The sequence below is a fragment of the Ursus maritimus genome, unplaced genomic scaffold, assembly GCF_017311325.1.
Source record: "Ursus maritimus isolate PB19 unplaced genomic scaffold, ASM1731132v1 scaffold_2, whole genome shotgun sequence".
Taxonomy (NCBI): domain Eukaryota; kingdom Metazoa; phylum Chordata; class Mammalia; order Carnivora; family Ursidae; genus Ursus; species Ursus maritimus.
In genome coordinates this window covers 24,257,029-24,276,355 of record NW_024424452.1, presented here as the reverse complement: position 1 = coordinate 24,276,355, position 19,327 = coordinate 24,257,029, and the positions used below count along the sequence as shown (strand labels likewise).

The 19,327-nt window shown below is 51.7% G+C and overlaps 1 protein-coding gene across 3 annotated transcripts; it reads right to left on the bottom strand.

Moving 5' to 3' along the window:
- GPRC5B (G protein-coupled receptor class C group 5 member B) lies at positions 1-18,390 on the bottom strand. 3 transcript variants are annotated; one of them, XM_040635259.1, is made up of 5 exons: positions 18,260-18,333; positions 16,709-16,790; positions 9,572-10,585; positions 1,652-1,764; positions 1-297 (listed from the first exon to the last, which is right to left on the bottom strand). In XM_040635259.1, exons 3-5 carry the CDS (start codon positions 10,575-10,577, stop codon positions 253-255), a joined length of 1,164 nt encoding a protein of 387 aa, XP_040491193.1. In that variant the 5' UTR covers positions 10,578-10,585; positions 16,709-16,790; positions 18,260-18,333; the 3' UTR covers positions 1-252. The 3 variants fall into 3 exon arrangements, with proteins under 3 accessions (XP_040491193.1, XP_040491194.1, XP_008695183.2); XM_040635260.1 differs by lacking the exon at positions 16,709-16,790 and having other exon boundaries at positions 18,260-18,390; XM_008696961.2 differs by lacking the exons at positions 16,709-16,790; positions 18,260-18,333 and adding an exon at positions 17,941-17,993.
- Between the last annotated feature and the right edge of the window lie 937 nt (positions 18,391-19,327).

Here is a 19,327-nt window from a genome sequence, read left to right as displayed (position 1 = left end):
GTGTGTGTGTGTGTGTGTGTGTGTGTGTGTGTGTGTGTGTGTGTGTGGCAGGGGACGGGAGGGCAGTCGGTGTTAGCTTTTCGGTTCAGCAGTGTTCACATTTACACGAAATCCCCTTGTGTAGGATTTCTAGATCTCCTGGCTGTGAGGCAGCCTTGTTCGGCTACTGTTACCGATTTCTCCCTCAAGAAAGACACAGCCAGGGAATAAAATCGGTAAGAGAGATTCTTATTCTCTGGAACTTAAAGTCTTTCACCAGAGGTGTCTTCCAGTGTAACTTGGCGGAGCAGTTGGGATCTGGAAACAAGGATAACACACTAAGAACTTTGTGCTTTGCAAAATCAACATCAGAAACCAATTCGTTAACAATGTGCCAAAGATAAGTTACCTTGCTTTTTCCTAACAGGCTGAGTAATTCCCAAGAAAAGCAGCAACCGCTGTGTGTGATGCTGCTCTGTTCTTGGGAAGGCCAGGTCCCCTTTTCTGTAATCATGCACCCCAAATGGCTGTTTCCTCACTCAGAAACCCACTTGGCTTTTTTCGAAGTCCATGGTGTTTTTATGCCCACTGGCCTTGAAGAGACTAGGAGGGCTTAAGAGTGATTGATGGGGCCATTTTCTAACATTATTTATTATAACACACAGGCCGAATGCTTTCGAGTCAGGCTTTTTCTTGGCACCCGACAATAAAACAGCCCAAGGGATGGCAGGGGGTTTTCAGAAAGCAAATCTGTGAGTCTATTTGTCTTTGAGCCTGTTCCAAACCAGTGCAAACCAATGCCTTGCATACCATTCAAAAGGCCAGGAAAACCCAGAGATCAAAGACCATCCCCGACTTATATTAAAAAAAGGAAAGAAAAGAAAAAAAGCTCAGGCTGAGTTATGGAATTGGCACATGATATAGGAATGGAAGTCCAATTTACATGTGTAAACTGGCTTGATGCATTGTTTCTGAAAGAAGCATGTAGCTATGTTTGGAAATTAAATGTGGGAATGACAGTGTGTCTTTGGATTGCTGGAGAAACAAAATGATGTAATTGCACGGAGGCAAAATGTAAACAATGACAATTCTGCTGAAGGTCTGTTTGGCATCAGATAGTAAAACCTGTTTTTGTGCTCGCAGAAGAGAAATGATAATCACTCCAATTTCTTAAGACATCTTTTAAGGAGTGGAGGTGGGGGAACCCGGTACCCAGCTGGGGCACAGGGTGGGGGGCGCGGTGTGGGGGATGGAGGGTGGGGAGGGGGGAAACACTGGGTTGGATGTCAGGAAAATCTGTTGGGGGGGGTGGTTCACAACTCTGGGCTTTTCCTAAAAGTCGCCTCTGGGGGTGGGGGGGGCACCTCCTACAAAATGAAAGCCACAGAACTCACTGGGTACGAGGAGCCCCAAGAAAGAGGGACTCTTTCGAACGAATCCACAGATGGTTCACTAAACATAGGTGGATCTTCTGAGTGTGGAGAAAGGGGGTAGATAGGGAAAGAGAAATGGAAGCATTGCATGCATTCTAGCTGCAAGGGGTGTCAACTTGAGCCAGTGTGTGTGCAGGGCCCGTAAGCAGCCTCCACAGAGCAGTATGCCCCCATTGAAGCTGCCCCCAACACTGACCGCTCTTGGGCTTCCGGCCAAAACATCACCTCTTAATACTTACAGTCCCTCCATTGAGCACAACGGCCATCTCAGTGGGCTGATACACATTGCTTCTAAACGGAGCGCTCGGTCTGTTTCCCAAGCTGCCATTGCGAAATCCTGCTGTTCGGAGAGCTGAGAGAGGTAGGAAGCAGCAACACAACACCAAAACAAAAAACAAAAAACAACCCACGATTTTGTTTTCTTCCCCTGCATCAACAGCATGCTCCCGGCACACATTCCCCCCCACACCCCTCCCCATTCCTCCCCATTGTCACAAGCCAGATTCAAAACAAAAGTCACAAAGGGGCTTTGTTCTCTGGCTCTCTTGGAGCATGACCCATCTCAGTGGGGTTGGGAAGTTTGTAGAATCCAGGGCGCAGGCTGCTAGGGTGGGGGGCATGGTGGAGCCTCTACCCGCCCTGCCCCTGCAGGCCATGGGTGACAAGGAAGCCCCTCTGCATCCCTCAAAGGTCTCCTCTCTCACCACACAGTGTCACTCATGTCAAGTTCAACATCACACCGTTCAACACCGGTCCCTGCTTCTGGATACACAGAGGCTGACAACCCTAAGAATGTGGACATCAAGTACATGATAGAGGCCGTCTTCGTGGGAAAGTGACGGGGAAGAGAACACAGGGACTCCAACCCCCACGGGCAGGGTATTTCTAAACAGGAAAAAAAGAGACAGCTGTAGCAAAGATGGCAAAATATGTCAGAACTTTTTAACCTAAGAGAGGTGGGTAAATGGCGTTTCCTATTTGCTGTGTACTTTTAGAGATCTGAATTTCCTTTTTTGTAAAGAAAACCCAAACTACACAAAAAGATATGGAGAAAACGAATGCATATTGCGAAGTCAAAGAAGCCAGTCTGTAAAAGCTATATACTGTGTGATTCCAACTAGGATATTCTGCAACAGGCGCAAGTACAGAGAAATTAAAAAGACTAATGATTGGGGGGGGGTGGTGGTGGTGAGGAACAGGTGGAGCACGGGGCATTTTTAGGGGAGTGAAACAATTCTTTACGATACTATAATAGTACATAGGTGATATTACCCATTCATCCAAATCTGTAGAACTGTACAAACAAAAGAGTGACCTCTAAAATGTAAATTGTGGACTTTGGTTAATAACAATGTATCAATATTGATTCATCGACTGTGACAAATGTACCACTAATGCAAGCTGTTAATAATAGGGGCATGTGGGAACTCCCTGTAATTCCTGCTCACTTGTGTAAAACTAAAATTGCTCTAAAAAATAGTCTATTAAAAACTGATACAGAATGTAGGAGCACTATAAAAACAAAAGTCCGTCTCAGTTGTAACACGGACTCTGTTATTTTCATTCTCGTTGAAGGCACTAATCTTGCTTTGCCAAGAAAAGCCTCACTTAAAGTCTTCTCCGAAGAGGGGCACTTGGGTGTCTTAGTTGGTTAAGCCTCCAACTCCTGATTTCGGCTCAGGTCATGATCTCGCGGTTGGCTCAGGTCATGATGGCAGGGGTGTTGGGACTGAGCCCCACCTGGAGCCCCGAGTGCAGCCCCACATCCAATCGGGCTCCGTACTCAACAGGGAGTCCGCTTTCTAGCATCGTAGGTACTTTCATTATTTCCACTTTACACAGGGCACAGAGAGATTAAGTTACTAGCCCAAGGTCACACAGCTGGAAAGAGGCAGAACCAGCATTCAAAAAACCAGGCAGAGAACCTATGTTCTTAACCATCACACGATGCTGGTTTCAAATACTGATTTTAACCATCACACTTAGTTACTTAGAAGCAACTTGAGTTTAAGTGACATTAGAGAGGGGCAGCTCAGCTCAAGCTGGACCAAAGAAACTGAGGCACGGTGGGGAATGAAAGTCTCCAGACACAGGTAAACCTCTTTTGCGTTAGCAGCTCCATCCAAGCCTTCAAGCAGCTCATTATGCATGAGCTAAGCAAGGAGATACCTTTCCCAGGAAGTAGAGAAGGGGGAGCCAGGGAGGGGCACCAGGGGATAGAGGAGGTAGTTCATGGGCTCTTACTAGTCTCAATTCCTAGCCTACACCTGCTTGAAGAGAGGGAACATGAAATAGCACTGCTTTCCTTATAATGCACAGACCTGGCCAGCCGTGGTGGGGAACCTGACCCCAACACATTTTCCTCAAAGAAACAAAGGCTCGACTCTCCCGGCCATCTGTGAGTGCCTTGGCCCCAGTGTTGGCTATGACCTCCTTCTACCCTGGCCTGAGGTTAGCATATGATTTCAACCTGGCCAATTAGGTCCAGTCAGAGCCATCTCTGGGATTTTTGCTCAAGCATCCTGGGAAATGTTCCTCTTTTCCACTGGGACTCTGTGTAAGTCTAGAGTTGTGGGCTGCCATGGTATTAACAGGGCCAAGAGATGGAGAAAGATTAAATTTAGTCATCACCCGAGGGTCTTTGATCTAATGATTCCTGTAGCCCGAGCCCCAGTACATTTGGTTTTTGTTGTCGTTTTGGTTCTGCTTAATTAAGGCAGTTCAAATCAGATTTTGTATTACTTGCAACTACAAGTGTTGCATCTAACACCACACTCTGACCTGGGTCACTGTGAAAGGCAAGCAGGGCTCACCCATAAGAGCGTCCCCACAGGAATCTAAGTTTTTAGGTTGAATGCCAGCCTTCTCCTATCCAGACTGTGCAAGTGAAGTTAGATTGACCCTCCCCTCAAAGCTGATTCAGGGCCTTGCACTGGGAAGCTAAGAGTCAGAGTTTAAAGAGCCCTTGGTCCTAATGACATCTGAGAGCCCAAATCCCCTAAAAGAAAGAATGTTCTTTATTGCTCCTTTGAAAGGTTAACATTTAATATGCCTCATTAGCGCTTTCCAAGATGTGATCTGAGGTGCTACATCCTTCGGTGCATTTTAATCTTCTATCACATACCTCATGCCTTGCTGATACTTATTAATAAGCAGGAGGCTGATGAAGTGGTATATACCTGGGATCTCATTTGGGGCAAGGAAGTCTGGAAGCAGAGGCCACTGGGGCTTAACTGAGCCACAGGCCACCTGGGGAATGCCCTTCCCATCTCCTGAAGACGTCAGAGATTGACTCTCAGGGAAGAGAGCCCAAAAGGTTGGTTGGCTAAAATGCAAAAGAAAGAGGGCCAACTGTAACTCCTGGGCAAGGCCCCTAATGGGGCCTGCTTCCCTAAAATACAAGCCAGCTGAGGTCAGCACCAAAGATGACAACAGTTGTTCTCATTGTGGCTAGGGAACATGCCCAGATGTCCCCCAGCCAGCAAAGCAAGGGTTTCTAGAACAAGGGCAATCCTAGCCAGGACTCCAATTTAGCCCATGTGAGCTTTCTGAGGGAACTGGCTTTGCCTGGGGCCCATCCTGCCTGGTCCCATGTGAATTTTGGTGGGCACACATTTGGGAGGATCCGAAACAAGGCTACTAAAACAAAGTCTGACAACATCCAAGGTGAGTGAAGAAATGGGGCTCTCATACAGTTATGAAATGGTGGGGTGGGGGGGCAGGCAGTAAATCAGTTTAACTTTTAGGGGGCCATCTGGCAGTATCTATCAAGATTTAAAGGTGCAGACTCTTTTTTTTTTTTTTTTTTTTAAAGATTTTATTTATTTATGTGACAGAGAGACAGCCAGCGAGAGAGGGAACACAGCAGGGGGAGTGGGAGAGGAAGAAGCAGGCTCATAGCGGAGGAGCCTGATGTGGGACTCGATCCCGGAATGCCGGGATCACGCCCTGAGCCGAAGGCAGACGCTTTAACGACTGCGCTACCCAGGCGCCCCATGTGCAGACTCTTTTTTACGCATGTCCAGGGATTTTTTTTTTCTCGCAAGAAGTTAATTGATGAAGGGCACAAAGATAAATGTTCACTACAGCATTACTTATACGGAAAGCCAGAAACAAGTGGAATATCCACCAGCTGAGGATCAGAAAAATAAATTATTGTGCCCAAGGAAAGCTCTGCATCATGAAAAAGATACTATAGCTCTGCAGTCACTGACCTGGAAAGGCCTCCATGCATGATACAATATTGATTTAAGCAAATACACTGCAGAACACTATGTAGATCAGTGGTTACATCTTCAAAGCATTTGGAGAGCTTAAGAAACCTAAACCCAAACAGACTTAGTCAGAACGAGGGGGCAGGCACTGGTAATTTTTTCTAAGCTGCCCAAGTGTACAGGTAAGTTAGAACCAGTCTATGGGACTGTGTGTGTGAGAGAGAGAGGGAGAAAGGGAGGGAAGGAGACAAACTGTGTGCTCTCTGAGAGATGTCTGGCAAGATGGGAGCAAACAGCAGTAGCTGCTTTTGGGCAACGGGATTTTGAGCAATTTTTGTTATTTTTACTTGCTGAAACTTCTACATGATTATTCTCTTTTTTGTCACCAAAATGGTATGATAAAACTGGTTTTATTTTGGAAAAAAAAGGGGGGGGAACAGAAAGACAACTTACTTGGCTTTGGAATTTGTCAGAGTGTGAAATAGAGGGGGGTGGGGGAAACTTCTAGATGCCCCCCCCCCCAATCACCTAGTGTGCCAGCCCTGGTATAGCTGGTTCTCACCTGGGTCCCAGATACCTCTGATCTCTAGATCTTACGTGGATAGGAAGGATTGGCTGCACTCTCTCAAGAAAAAAATGCATGTAGTGGAAAACCAACATCCCCCCTCCCTGTTCTTAGAGTGTAAGCTTAAACAAGTTGCCTGGCCTTGGACCTCAGTTTCCTGCTCTATAAAATGGAACTGATAAATCCTGTCTCCTCAATGCCCAAGTCATCTGGTACATCAGTGAGCTCAGGGTCACTAATGTGCTTTGAGGAGAGATGAGTGATCCTGTGGCAGACGAATCAAGCATTGGGGCTCTGGAACCAGCCTATGTGGGCTCAAACCCTGGCTCTGCCTCTTAGGCAAGACACATAGCCCTTCTGTGCCTCAGTTTCCTGTCTGCAAAGTGGACATCAATGGGTTATTGTAGGGATTAAATGACATTAGCCACTGAAATGCTCAGAGTGGTAACTGGTCCACAGTAAGCACCTACTACAGGTTAGCCAGCCTTACTTTTGAAGACCCTAATGCTTGGGTCGTTCTAGCATCGCCATTTCACTGCAAGTAAACTAGACCATCAGGTTGAATGACACTGATTCTTAGCCTTCTGGGGGTCACAGACAGCTTTGAGAATTTGACAAAGTGATAGACAAAAATTCCCCAATGAATGTACAAAAGTGCACATCCACTTCAGAAGTTCCCACTACCTTTGAGGTCCAGGGGGTGCCCATGGGTCTCATAAAGAGGACCCTGTTCCAGGGGAGCCAGGGAAGAGGTGGTTCCACCAGACCCCAGGAACTAGCCAGGCTCCTGACCTCTGCTCGTGACATTCTCTGGAAGGCCTTTCTGGGCTCCCAGTGATGATGATCCCCATTCTGACCCCCATCTTGCCCTGGCAACATGGGGAGCTGACACTNTAAATCCTTTCACAAACATGGGGTTGCTGGTCTGGGACTTTCTGGTAAGATTGAAACAGCTCTGTTAAAGACCACACCAGGGTTTCTAGCCCTATCCACAGGTGGGGCCATCGGTGTTCCCTCCTGTGGGTCTGCTCGGGAGCTGGAGGCACAGAGGAACCTGGGCAGGTGGGGAGGGCTCTGGGTGACCTTTGAGGATCTGATGGCTCAATGTGCTCCCCTCTGTGTGCAGGGGACAGGCAGGATGTACTCAGCAATCAACCCAACAAGGTTGACTCTGCAGTCATGACTGGCCGGTGAACACTGCCCAGCTGCCTGGGTGAGGAGCACTGAAAAGGGGACCATGACCATCTGGAATGAGCCACCTCCTATCTGAATGTCCTTGGCAAGTTACTGAACCTCTCAGAATCTCCATTTATTCATCTATAAGATGGGAATAATACTAGAACCTGCTTCAGTGGGTGCAGCAAGGGAGGACCTGGCACAGTTAACGCTCAGTAAGCAAGGACTATACTAGGTAATCAGTACTGCTACTACTGTTAAAGTTATTATTATTATTATTATTATTATTATTACAGCCTCTGCAATTTTATTGAATCTCAAGTGCTGGGAACCTAGCCGACTCACTTGAAGTAATGACTCGAACAGATACTGCGGAAGCATCCACAGCAGGGACTCCGAGTGTGTGCCCGCACCACGTCCTCTAGCTCACCTCTGAATCCCACTGCAGGGGTGATGCACGGTCCTGGGTACCCAGGCAGCCTCCACTTCGAGTGCCCACCAAACCTCTCAGAAGCCAGCGGCACTGATTTAGCCAGAGTAATGGGGCACATGGCAATGAGAGTGGGTGACAGGATATACATGATGGTGGGCGACAGAGGAGTTGGTGGCCAATGCTGTAGGCTCCTGACTTGGAAGGTCAAGTCTAAGGCTCATTCTACATGTATCCCTGTCAGGACCGAGCCCCAGCTGCCCACGGCAGTAACCAACTCATTGATGTACTTGTCTGGTTGTTTCTGCCCTCCTGGTCTGGTTATCCCTCCCCTCTCTCTTGCAGGGAACACCTCCCGGGTAAGCCAGCTGTACCCAAGTCTCAGGCTCTGTTTTCAGGGGAACCCAACCAACACACACATCCAGCATGCCAGGTCCTGGGGGAGACCCTCAGGATGTTACTTCTAGTGGTACATTCTCTCATTATTTCTATTTTACAGATGTGAAAGACTGAGGCTCGGAGAGGTAAAGCAATCTGCTCAAAGCCACACATCTAGGAAGTACAGAGGGCAGGACCTGAATCTGGGCATCTGACTCCAGGGACCAATTCATACATTCCTGAATGACGGAGGTGGGGAGCCACAAGCATTGCCCCCAGTATCCCCTGCATCCATCTAGCACCAGGACTACAAACTCAAACACTTCTAGGTAACCAGGGAATTAATATATTTTGCAGCTGGGTCAGGGTGCAATAGGGAGTGGTGGGGAGTGTGGTAAACATGAAATGGATCCCCATCTAAAGGAACAGCCATAATTTGGCTGTTGTAAATAATGCTACAGTAACCATAGGGATGTAGAAATCCCTTTGAATTAGGGTTCATTTTCTTTGGGTAAATAGCCAAGAGTGCAATCCAATTACTGGATCATAGGGTAGTTCTATTTTTAATTTTTTGAGGAACCTCCATTCTGTCTTCCACAGTGGCAGCTCAAGTGTGCATCAACAGATGAATGGATAAAGAAGACGTAGTATATATATATATTATGGAATATTATTCAGCCATAAAAAGAACAAAATCTTGCCATTTGCAACAACACGAATGGATCTACAGAGTATAACGCTAAGTGAAATAAGCCAGTCAAAGACAAATCCCATATGATTTCACTCATATGTGGAATTTAAGAAATAAAACAAAGGGGGGGGGAAGACAAACCAAAAAACAGATTCTTAGCTATAGAGAACAGATGGTTACCAGAGAGATGGTTGGGGGTTGAGGGGATGGGTGAAAAAGGCAAAGCGGACTAAGAATACACTTTTCCTGATGAGCACTGAGTAATATATGGAGCTGTTGAATCCCTACACTGTCCCCCCTGAAACTAATAGAACACTGTATGTTAACTACACTGGAATTAAAATGAAAACAAAGGAGCAGCCACAACTTCTGAGAGGTAGAACCTTCCAGCTTACACTGGTTCCCATCAGCTCCAGACCACTGTTGCCAGGTGGGAATGTCAACCCAGCACTGCCAGAGCTGACTTTTCAAAAGAGGTGAGAAACCTGGATTTTGATGTTAAATTAGTTGTCAACGGATAGGAAAAAAAAAAAGCCAAATAAAAATCCCTCTCTGGGCCAGTTACCGCACAGGGGCCAATGTGTGCGGGCTCCCATCGGCCAGGATTGCCCCGGGGAACACCAATCCCCGCTAGAGACGAAGAAGGGAGTCCTCTGGGGGCACATGGGCCCAGAGCCTAATGGCGCAGGGTGGCGACCCCTTTACCTGCATTGTGTTCATCCATCGAGAAGGCCTTGTTCTCCATGTAGGTGCGCGGCAGCTGCACGTCCTCCTCAAACGCCGTCTCCCGCATCCTGGGCTGCGAGGTGTCGAAGTAGTTGGGCGTGTTCTCCTGCGGGGCTGGCAGAATGGTGCAGTGGATTTCCGGGATGGCGTGGAAGATGACGAAGACCCAGCCGCTGGCCACCAGGGTGATGGCCAAGGTGGGGTCGCCCCAGGCGTCTCCCTGCCGCAGCTCGGCGTTGCCGAAGAGGTACATGGTCATCCAGGCCACCCAGATAAGCACGGAGAGGAAGGCTGTGACCAGGATGCAGGCCCCGTTCTGCTTCCACTTCTTGAACTTGCCGCACAGCGTGAAGAGTGCCAGCCCCAGGGCGGCCACCAGCAGTACCATGTCGTAGATGAGGGCCATTACGAAGTCCATGGGCTCGTAGGCGCAGGCCGGCTTGGCGTCGCGCAGCACGGTCAGCACCAGCCACTCGATGGCGATGATGACCTGCACAAGCATCAGGCACAGCACCACGCCCACCAGCTGCCAGCCCGAAGGGCTCTTGCCGTGGCGCACCAGCCTCCGCACGCGCCACGCCTGGCTCAGCAGGCAGGAGAAGCAGAGCGCGAAGAGGACGCCCCAGAGGAACCGGCGGACCGAGCAGATCGTCTCGTCCTCCCGGATGATGAAGGCGAACGTCAGCCCGAAGAGGCCCAGGGTCCCCAGAAGGAAGAGGAAGTGGAGGCCCACGGGGTCCTTCTTCTCCTTGTCCTTGATAAATGGCAGCCGCACCAGCAGTATGAGCATCAGGAGCAGCGTGATCAGGGCGCCCGCCCCAGCCACCGCCTCCACCACGATGCCCCAGATGGTGTCCAGGTCGCACAGGGACACGTACTGAGGGAGGAGATCCAGTCCACAGCCCCGGGACGTGCTGGCGTTCTCCGAAGCCCCGGAGGCGATGACGGCGAGCAGGAGGAAGGCGAGCACCTGGTGGGTTTTCATCTTTCTCTCTGACACCGGAAATGTTCCAGAAGATTGAGGACAGGGGAGATGTTTGGAGGGAGAAAAAGAGCAGTTCACTGTAAGATTCCCACTTTCCTGACTTCTTTAAGACCCCCCTCATTTAGAATCTGCTGGCCCATAAGGCACCTTTGACAGGTCAGAAAAAGGCACCAGACAATCATGAATCATCATCACTAGTGGCTGGAGAAGAGGGTGAGAGATTCACTCTCTCTGTATACTCTTTTGTATTCTTTGATTTTTATATTCTGTGCTATGTCTGACCTCTTCAAAAAAAAGGGAACGAAAACAAAACTTTGAAGAGACAGCCATGAGCCCAGCACTGTGCTGAGAATGGTATGCACTGCCTCTTTCCAGTCTCTCAATGGTAACAGCTTAATATTTACCCATGACTCACTCTAGGCCAGGCACTGGGCACATCCAGTCCTTACACTGGTGACAAAACAGGGTCTCCAGGAGGTTAGGACACTTGCCCAAGGTCATACCACCCGGGTCCTAGAAGCATGTCCTCATTTCAAACACAGTGTATCCAAAATTAACTATCGCCCTTTCCCTGGCCCTCATACCTCCTCCCAAAATCTCCAGAGAACCCATCCTCACTGCACCCCTGTCTGTCTCCCCCACGGTGGCTGCAGGATTCCCCTCGGCACTCTTTCAAGCCCCCATGAAAGCTGGACTCCACACAGCAGCTACGGCAAATGGGCTTAACCGAAGTCCCATCTTGCCGCTCCCAGTCCAAGCCCATTGCTCCGAAAACTGCTCCTCACCCCCACCCTAATGTTACCCTCTCAGACCTTGGCCAAGGTCACAACCCCATTCCTCTTCACCAGAGCTTCTTGTCTAGTTCCTTCTTTGCTCTAATAGTCTTTTTCTCCCTAGCCTATTTCCTTGGCTTCTCCCATTCCCTTCTTGCCCTTCCCCTGTCTTTCTCCACTGCAAGATGCAGGAGGACAGGGACACTGTCTGGTCCACCGAGGTAGACCAGGGCTTCTCAGCCTTGGTGTCCTTAACATTTCGGGTCTGACTGTTCTTGGCTGTGAGGGCTGTTGTCCTGTGCATTGTAGGGTATTCAGCCGTACCCATGGCCTCTATCCAGTAGATGCCCGTAGCACACGCACTCCCCCAACCCCAAAACGTGACAACCCAAAAATCTTTTCACACTGCCGAATGTCCCCTGTGGGGGTGGGGATGCAAAATCGCCAGGATGACAGCACTGGTGTGAACTCGGGCACTAGCACTCGGGCTGGCACAAAGGTGATGCTTAGTGGATGCTGAATGAATGAGAGGCTCATTCACTGGGACTCTTTCCTCTGCCCCTACTGCCACCAGCTCTTCTTTTGAACGGAGCCAGCCCTTCAGAAAGCTCCGGCCTACACAGCTCTGCTCGGAGGCCCATTTCCAGGCAGCTCAAGCTGGACCTGCCGCCTTTGCTCCACCCCTGTGCAAGGTCATAATCAGCCACATCCATGCCGCTCCGGCTCCTCCCTGGGGCTTCCTTAACTAAATGCAGTATCGACCACCTCTCTCTCCCCCTCTCTGCTCCTTTACAGGATTCCAGGAGCAGCTCTGATCCTGCCTTGGCTGTGAAGCCATTGACTGGGATAAATTATTGATGCCGCCAAATGAGAAGGAGCCTGGTGCCATAGGGATCGTCACCTTTGCCTCTCGATGAGAGAAGGCGGGTTCAGAGCAGAAGGCATCTGGCAAGAGATGCTTCTTTTTTTTTTTTTTAAAGATTTTATTTATTTATTCGACAGAGATAGAGACAGCCAGCGAGAGAGGGAACACAAGCAGGGGGAGTGGGAGAGAAAGAAGCAGGCTCATTAGCGGAGGAGCCTGATGTGGGGCTCGATCCCAGAACGCCGGGATCACGCCCTGAGCCGAAGGCAGACACTTAACCGCTGTGCCACCCAGGCGCCCCAAAAGATGCTTCTTAAACATGCATCCCAGCATTCCACTCAAGCAAATTAGGGGTGAGGATGCACCCCAGACGTTAGCAGTCAGACTCCTGGTCCAGCCACTATTCATCCAGCCCATAAACTTCCCTGCTTTTGGATTAAGCCAGTTTGAGCTGGGTTTGTGTTACTTGCCAACAAAGAAGTTCTATGATTCCTCCCACATCATGTGGCCCCCCCTTCTTCCAGGAAGTCCTCCCTACCCAGTGTCTAGGCATGTGGATGCAACCAATGGCAGCCAGGCTTCAGTGGGATCCAGTGGTCTCTAGTGCATCATTATCATTGTGAAGGATGCCCAGGAGGTGACAGCCACTCCACGCTACAGAACAACGTCTAGGGTGATCAAGAGGGCTGATCACTGCCTCCCAGGACAAAGCTGAGTCTGGCTCATCCAGGATTTCTGGGGGATTCAGAATTGCCCTCCAGGGTTTCCTACTACTGCCAGAGTGAGAATGACAATACCTAACTCATAGTGCTCACCGCACTGTAGGCACACCTTTATGTACATCACATATACAAATGCCTTATCACCTGCACAACCACACGATGAGGCCATTACCATCTCCGTTTTGTAGGAAATAAAACATGGAGGTCAGCCAGCTTGTTGGAGGTCACACAGCTAGAAAGTGGTGGAGCCAGGCGGCAAACAATTGGACTATTGTTACTTGGGCTCTTACTGCAGACCTGGGTTCTGGAAATGTCACCTGGTAAGTGAGCCCTTTGCTGGCCAGTCTCTCCTGTCCCCCTCTATGCTCTACACCAGTACTTCTGATTTTTGTCTTTGTAGCATGTGCTACATTTTCAAATATTTTATTACCCTTCTGGTCTGTTCCCCCGCTCCTCCCGTGTCCAGGGCTTTGTGTGTCTTGTTCTGCACCGACTTGCTAGCACTCGGGCAGGGCTCACAACCCAGCTGCCGAACCAATGAACTGGTAAACGTGGTCTCGACCCTCATGTTACCCCAAAAGGGCAGGTGTTCTCACTGCTGTCTTACAGAGGAAAGAACTGATGGCCTGAAAGGTTTAAGTCAAAGTTTGATCCTCAGACAGCCAACAGCACAGTGTCACCTGGGAGCTCCGTGGACATGCAGACTCTCAAGGGGGCGAGCCTAGCCCCCTCCCTTTCAACAAGCCGGCAAACAAGCTCCACGTGCGCTCAGACGCTTGGACACACGCAGCCGGGGAAGCCAGAAGCCACAGCCACAGTACTTCCTGCCTCGCCAACCGTGCCAGAGACCAAGCAGGCGGCACCCACTGTCAGGTAAGCCCCATGCTGCCGCATTGGCCACTTGGTGCTTCCTCCCACCAAAAGAGCGGTTCTCCAGGAATCCCAAACTGAACAATGCCAGATTAGAGGTTTCAAGTCGCCGCAGGCAAGGCTGATTGGGACGGGATGAATAAATGGCAACAAACCCATGGGATGTAGGCGTGCAGCTCCTCAAAAGGAGGAATGAACAAATGTGAACGAATGCACAAGCCTCGGCTCACATACTAATTACCTTTGCTGCCAGGCAAGCTCCCAGAAATGTGACTCATTCAGAGGCTCTTAAATACACACACTCTCTCTCTCTCTCTCTCTCACACACACACACACACTCTCTCTCTCTCTCTGTCCACCACCCCCCACCCGCAGAGGGGCCAGAAGCCTCCGGCAGGTGGTGGAGCAGCACGCTCCATTTCTCCACGAGCTGGGGCCTGCAGAGGCTGGAAAGAATGCAGGCAAGGTTCCCTGTGTGAGGACAGTGCTGCCTGCCTGAAGGCCACAGGCCCGGTGAGCTCTCCCAGCCCCGCTCATCACCAAGCAGGGCGAACTTCCGAGAGAGATCTTCCGGTTTCAAGTTCTGCCCCTGCCCTTCTGCTAGTCCCCTGTGACCCTGGGCAAACTGATTTAACCTTTCTTGCCTCAGTTTCCTCCTCTGCAAATGAGGGGTGTTAACAGTCCCCATCCTGTGGGGTTGTTGTGATGAAAATAATAATGAGGTTTTAGGACAGTAGTTGACACAGGGTAAGCACTTACATAAATTGTCTATTAAATAAATAGAAATGATTGGCAAATATTCCCTCATCAGAGATTATCAACTTTGCTGACCGCTTTTCCAGGAGGAGCAGTTGCCGTGGAGATGGCGTGGGAAGGCGGCTCCCCCAGGTGTTTGTCCACCACTGGTTTCCAGCCTCCCCCATCACACCAGGCAAAGAGGCCCCTGAGGTGGTGTGAAGGGGAGATGCCTTTGGTGGTAGTCTGCCCTGGGAACCTCTAAACTCACCTGATCCCCAAAGCAGGCGCTCTAAGCAGAAGCCTCACTGTGAAGGTGGTTTTTCCCATGGCAAACCCAGGCCAGCCTGGGAGCCCTGAAACAGGGTCTCTCTGTCACAAAGTCAAGGCGAGGACCCTCAGAGACCAGACACTGGCCATTCTCCTGGGAACTAGTGTCCCCATCTACCCACCATCCATATGAAGAGATATAAGATATGGGGGGGGGGGGGATGCTAGAACATGGAAGGGAAAGAAAAAGAATGAGCAGACGGGGAGGGGGTTTTCTTACTCCTGGGCATAGTCGGCAGTTTGGTACCTGGATGAATGCCTGGCACAGAATTTGCACTTTCATCAGTCTCCTCTCGAATGGAGGACCTCAGTGGGAGTGAAGCCAGACCTAACTATGTGACATGGAGCATTACTTAACCTCTCTGACCCTCAGTCTCTTCCTCTATAAAAGATAAAGATAGTGCCACTTTCACAAAGCCAGTGTGAAAAGTACATGAGAAATACTCCCCAAGCTGCCTGGCACACAGGGAATATAAGATCCCTGCTTATTAAAAAGACAATCATGATTCCATCGTCCTTCCTGTTGGGAAAATGAGAGGTAAGGCAGCTTGGCCAGAGGCTTACTGTAATTCACAGGCCAAGCTGTGACTAGAACTCATTTCTCCCAACTCCTGACACGAGGCCTTTACACTGCACCTCTGGTTTAGGCCCTCACCCCATGTCTGGCAGAAGGCCAGGATGAGGCTGTGGAGCTAGTCTTCCCCACGCACCCCAGCATTACACTCTGTCCCAGCCCACTCCCGTTATAGCCAGCCGATGGTGCATTTCCTGCTCTGCAAGATTAAACTGTTACAAGGTTTCCTGACATTAAACTGTTTCCCAGACCCACAGTCTCGCCCTCTGATATCTTTTCCAAGTTACAACATCTCATAATCTTCATTTCCTAATGCTGCCCAGACCACCAGCCTATTTGGGGGCCCTTGAATTTAATAACCCTCCTAGGTTAGTAAACAGGGTTGCCAGAACACAAGCTCCATGATCCATGAATATGCAAAGCAGCTCCAATCCTGTAAATAAAAGCAATCATTTAAATGCAAATTGCATCCTTGGCTGTCCGTTCAGGGGTGGATGGTTCCTCTTGGGCTGTAATTCGGAGAAGAAAATGTGACTAACTCAGAACCCCCAGGAAGCTCTGTGTGAAGTGCTTATGGGGCCAAGGGCTCTGGGTGGGGGCCACTTAAGGTGGACGAGAACTGCCTCAAAGAGGGGAGTGAATTTTAAAAACTGAGCTGCTCTTCAAGTGGGCCCACAGGACAGGACTGGCTCAAAGCGGTGCCCACAGGCCAGACGGAGCCCCTCAGAGGCTCCCGGCGCCTCGCCATCCCCAGAGGCAGAATGAAAGGGGAGCTGCTTTCCATCTCCATGTTGAGGTCAGGGGAGCTTTTAAAAATCAGAGCTCTTGGCTTCCTACTCAATACCCTCTGAGGGTTCACTGGCCCAAGGAGAATAAAACCTAAAGTCCTTTCCGTGGCCCAAAAGATCGTGGTCTGGCTGGTTCCTACATCCCCTCTCCCACCCACCCCCTCCACATCTGCCTCGGAGCTGAGCCACAATGGCCTTTGTTCAGTTCTAAACTCACTCCCACCTCCAAGCCTTTGCATTTGCAGTGCCCTCTGCCTGCACAGTGGTCCCCCAAGATCTCCCAGAGGTGGGCCCTCCATCTTGCCGGGTTTCACAAAAATGTCACTCCTGAGAACAGTCTTCCCTACATACACAAACCCTCATCACTTAATTTGACATCCTCCTGTTTTATTTTCCTGGCAGCTCTTACTTCAATTAGAAGTTACATCTACTTATTATTTTTTTACTTATTTAGTTATTTATTTGTTCACCCACCTGGGCAGTGCCCTGAGAGCCGGGGCTTGTCCGTTCTCTACACTGTAGCTCCCCAGCCCCAGTTCTGTAGCTGGTACATTTACTGAAAGGACAAATGAAGCAGTAAGGATTTGAAGCTTCTCTAACAAGACTACTTGTCTTGCTGCCTGCCCCAAATGGCGACTCCTTTCCCCTTCCATTTTTCTCCTTCTCAACTCAGCTGACCCCTTTTCAGACTTACAGCAGGGAACAGACAGAAAACCCTTCACTCCACAGCGCAGATACAAAACTGGCCTCGTGGGGGGCTCCCAACCAACAGATGATGATTTGCATTCTATTTACATGCTATTTGCATGCAGCTAAGCTCGAAGTCTGAATCCACCGAAAGCCCCTACCCCACCGAGAAAACTTCTGAATCAAGGTTCCTTGGCCGAAGTTCCCGGCTTTTGTGCCAGGGCCTTCCGTCACTTTTCCCTCGCTTCTCTTGTCTTTTCGAGGACCCCCAGTTCCTCCTGGGCTCTGCTCAAGTGCCCCCCATCCTAGCGCAGTTGGGCAGCCAATGTGGCGCGTGGGCCGGGGCCCCAGACAGGGACGCCGCTGCCCGCCACACTCCAGGGGCCTTTGTCCGCGCTCCAAGGAGCCGCCCCCTTAGCGAACGGGGGACGAGCTGGGAGGGGGGAGACTGGCTAGGCCTCGGTGTGACAGAGCGAGGGCCAGGGAAGGAACTCGCGAGCTGCGCTGGGGCCGCCCTCTGTGGCAAGGTCGGCGCCCGGCTCCCCGGATGGCTAACTAACTCCCCCGGGCCCAGGCCGGTGCGGGCGGTAGGGATCCCCAGATGTGCGGGGCTGGGAGCCGGTGTCCCCCAAGGACTGCGAACGCACCACACAGCATAGGGCTAGTCCTCAGCCCCAGCCTGGTCGGAATAGAAACGCCAAATCCCCGCCATTGAATGCAGCCGTCCCTCATTTGTCCCTCAGCCCCAGGTCTCAGCTCGGCCTCTTTCCCCACCGCAGTGTTCCCCCCTTGTCCCGTAGTGCGCAGGCACCGCTGGTTGCGAGCCTGGCCCCCAGCCCTTGCAGCAGGTGCGGCAGCTCACCCCCAAAGCCCGGTCCTTATAACCGCAGCTCGGTCTGCCCTGTGGTCAGCCCCCACGGGCTGAGCATGCGACCCCGGACCTGCCCACGGCTCTCCTCACACGACGAGTCACTCGGGTAAGGCTGGACTCCCTCACACTACTCCCAGCTCTCCTTTACCTGCGGTCGCTCCCAGACCCTACTCAGAGGCTTGGATCTCCACCTGGTCCGGGTACACAGCACCCTCTTCTCCCCCACCCCGCACCACCGGCATAAAGGTCTCCTGCCCTCCCCTCCCACCGCCCCGCCCTCTGCGGCTCCTCTCCCGCGGCACTGTGGTTCCCCCCTCCCCATCCCTCATCTCCTTCAGCAGATTAACCCCCCGGGGGGCTTAGAAGGGCACAAGAAGCAGACTCCCCAGTTCTCCCAAGTCCACGGCGGGAAAAGTTTCTGGGGTCCTAGCAGCGCCCTCCACCCCATCGGCGCGGCTCGCACTCACCGACCCCCGCGGCCTCGTAGTGCCGACGCTCCTGCTGGTTCTCGGCCTCAAGTCACATCTCTGCAGCGCGGCCGCGGCCCCCGCCCCGCGCGCGCCCGCCCGCCGGCCGGTCCTGTCTCACTGCATCGCCCTCGCGAGCCGCTGCCGCGCGAGGCGCCCCCTGGCCCGGCCCGCGCTGCTGCAGCCTCGGCGGCCCCACCCCTCTAACCGGGCCCGCCCCCTCCGACCCCGCCCCCCGGGGCATCCAGCTCCGCCCCCGGCCCCTGACCCGCGGGCTGTTACTTGCTGAACCCAGGGCCAATCGCTCTGCGTCTCTCCACCTTCTCCACCAGCGCAAGCCCCTAGCTCCCAGCCTGGAGTGCTGAAACGACCTCCTTCCAGGGTCCCAAATTTGGAGACACTCCCTCCACAGCCACAGTGCACCGATAAGCAGTCCAGCCGCACGGGACATATCCCCAAGTTGATTCATTTGCCTGAACACACACACAGAGGGATACTCCCACGAGTGTCCTAGTACAGGGGCTTTTTTCCGCCAGGACACTCTCCAACGTGGGTTCACAAACAGTAACTTCCCCTCAACGTACAAGCACCAGGTCCTGGACACAGACAGGATCCCGCCGCGCGCCTTCCGAAGTATACAAGGCACACGCGCTGGGTGTCCGCCTGGGCACACTCCATTCCCCCCACCCCGCTCCAATTTGTCCTTGTCCCTTTGCGCACAATACTCAACGCTTGAGTCCTTGACTACCCCAAACATACACGTTCACATGGTGCACCCCTCAAGTAGGTCCTTACGCAGGATCTCCACCACCAACGCGGCACACATCACCCACGTACACACACGGCAACCACTCTCCCCGGCGGCACACACCCGGCCGTCCAGGGGGCCACCGGCTCCGCAGACGCTCAGGGCACAGTCGGGATGCACGCCCACGGGACCGCCGCCGCACCGGCTTGAAGGACGGGTCCCAGACTGCCTCGCTCCTCGGCACTGAGTCTGGCTTCTGGTCCACCTGGCTGTCCGAGATCTGCATTGCCCAGATGGGGCCTGGGGGCTGCGGTCCAGCA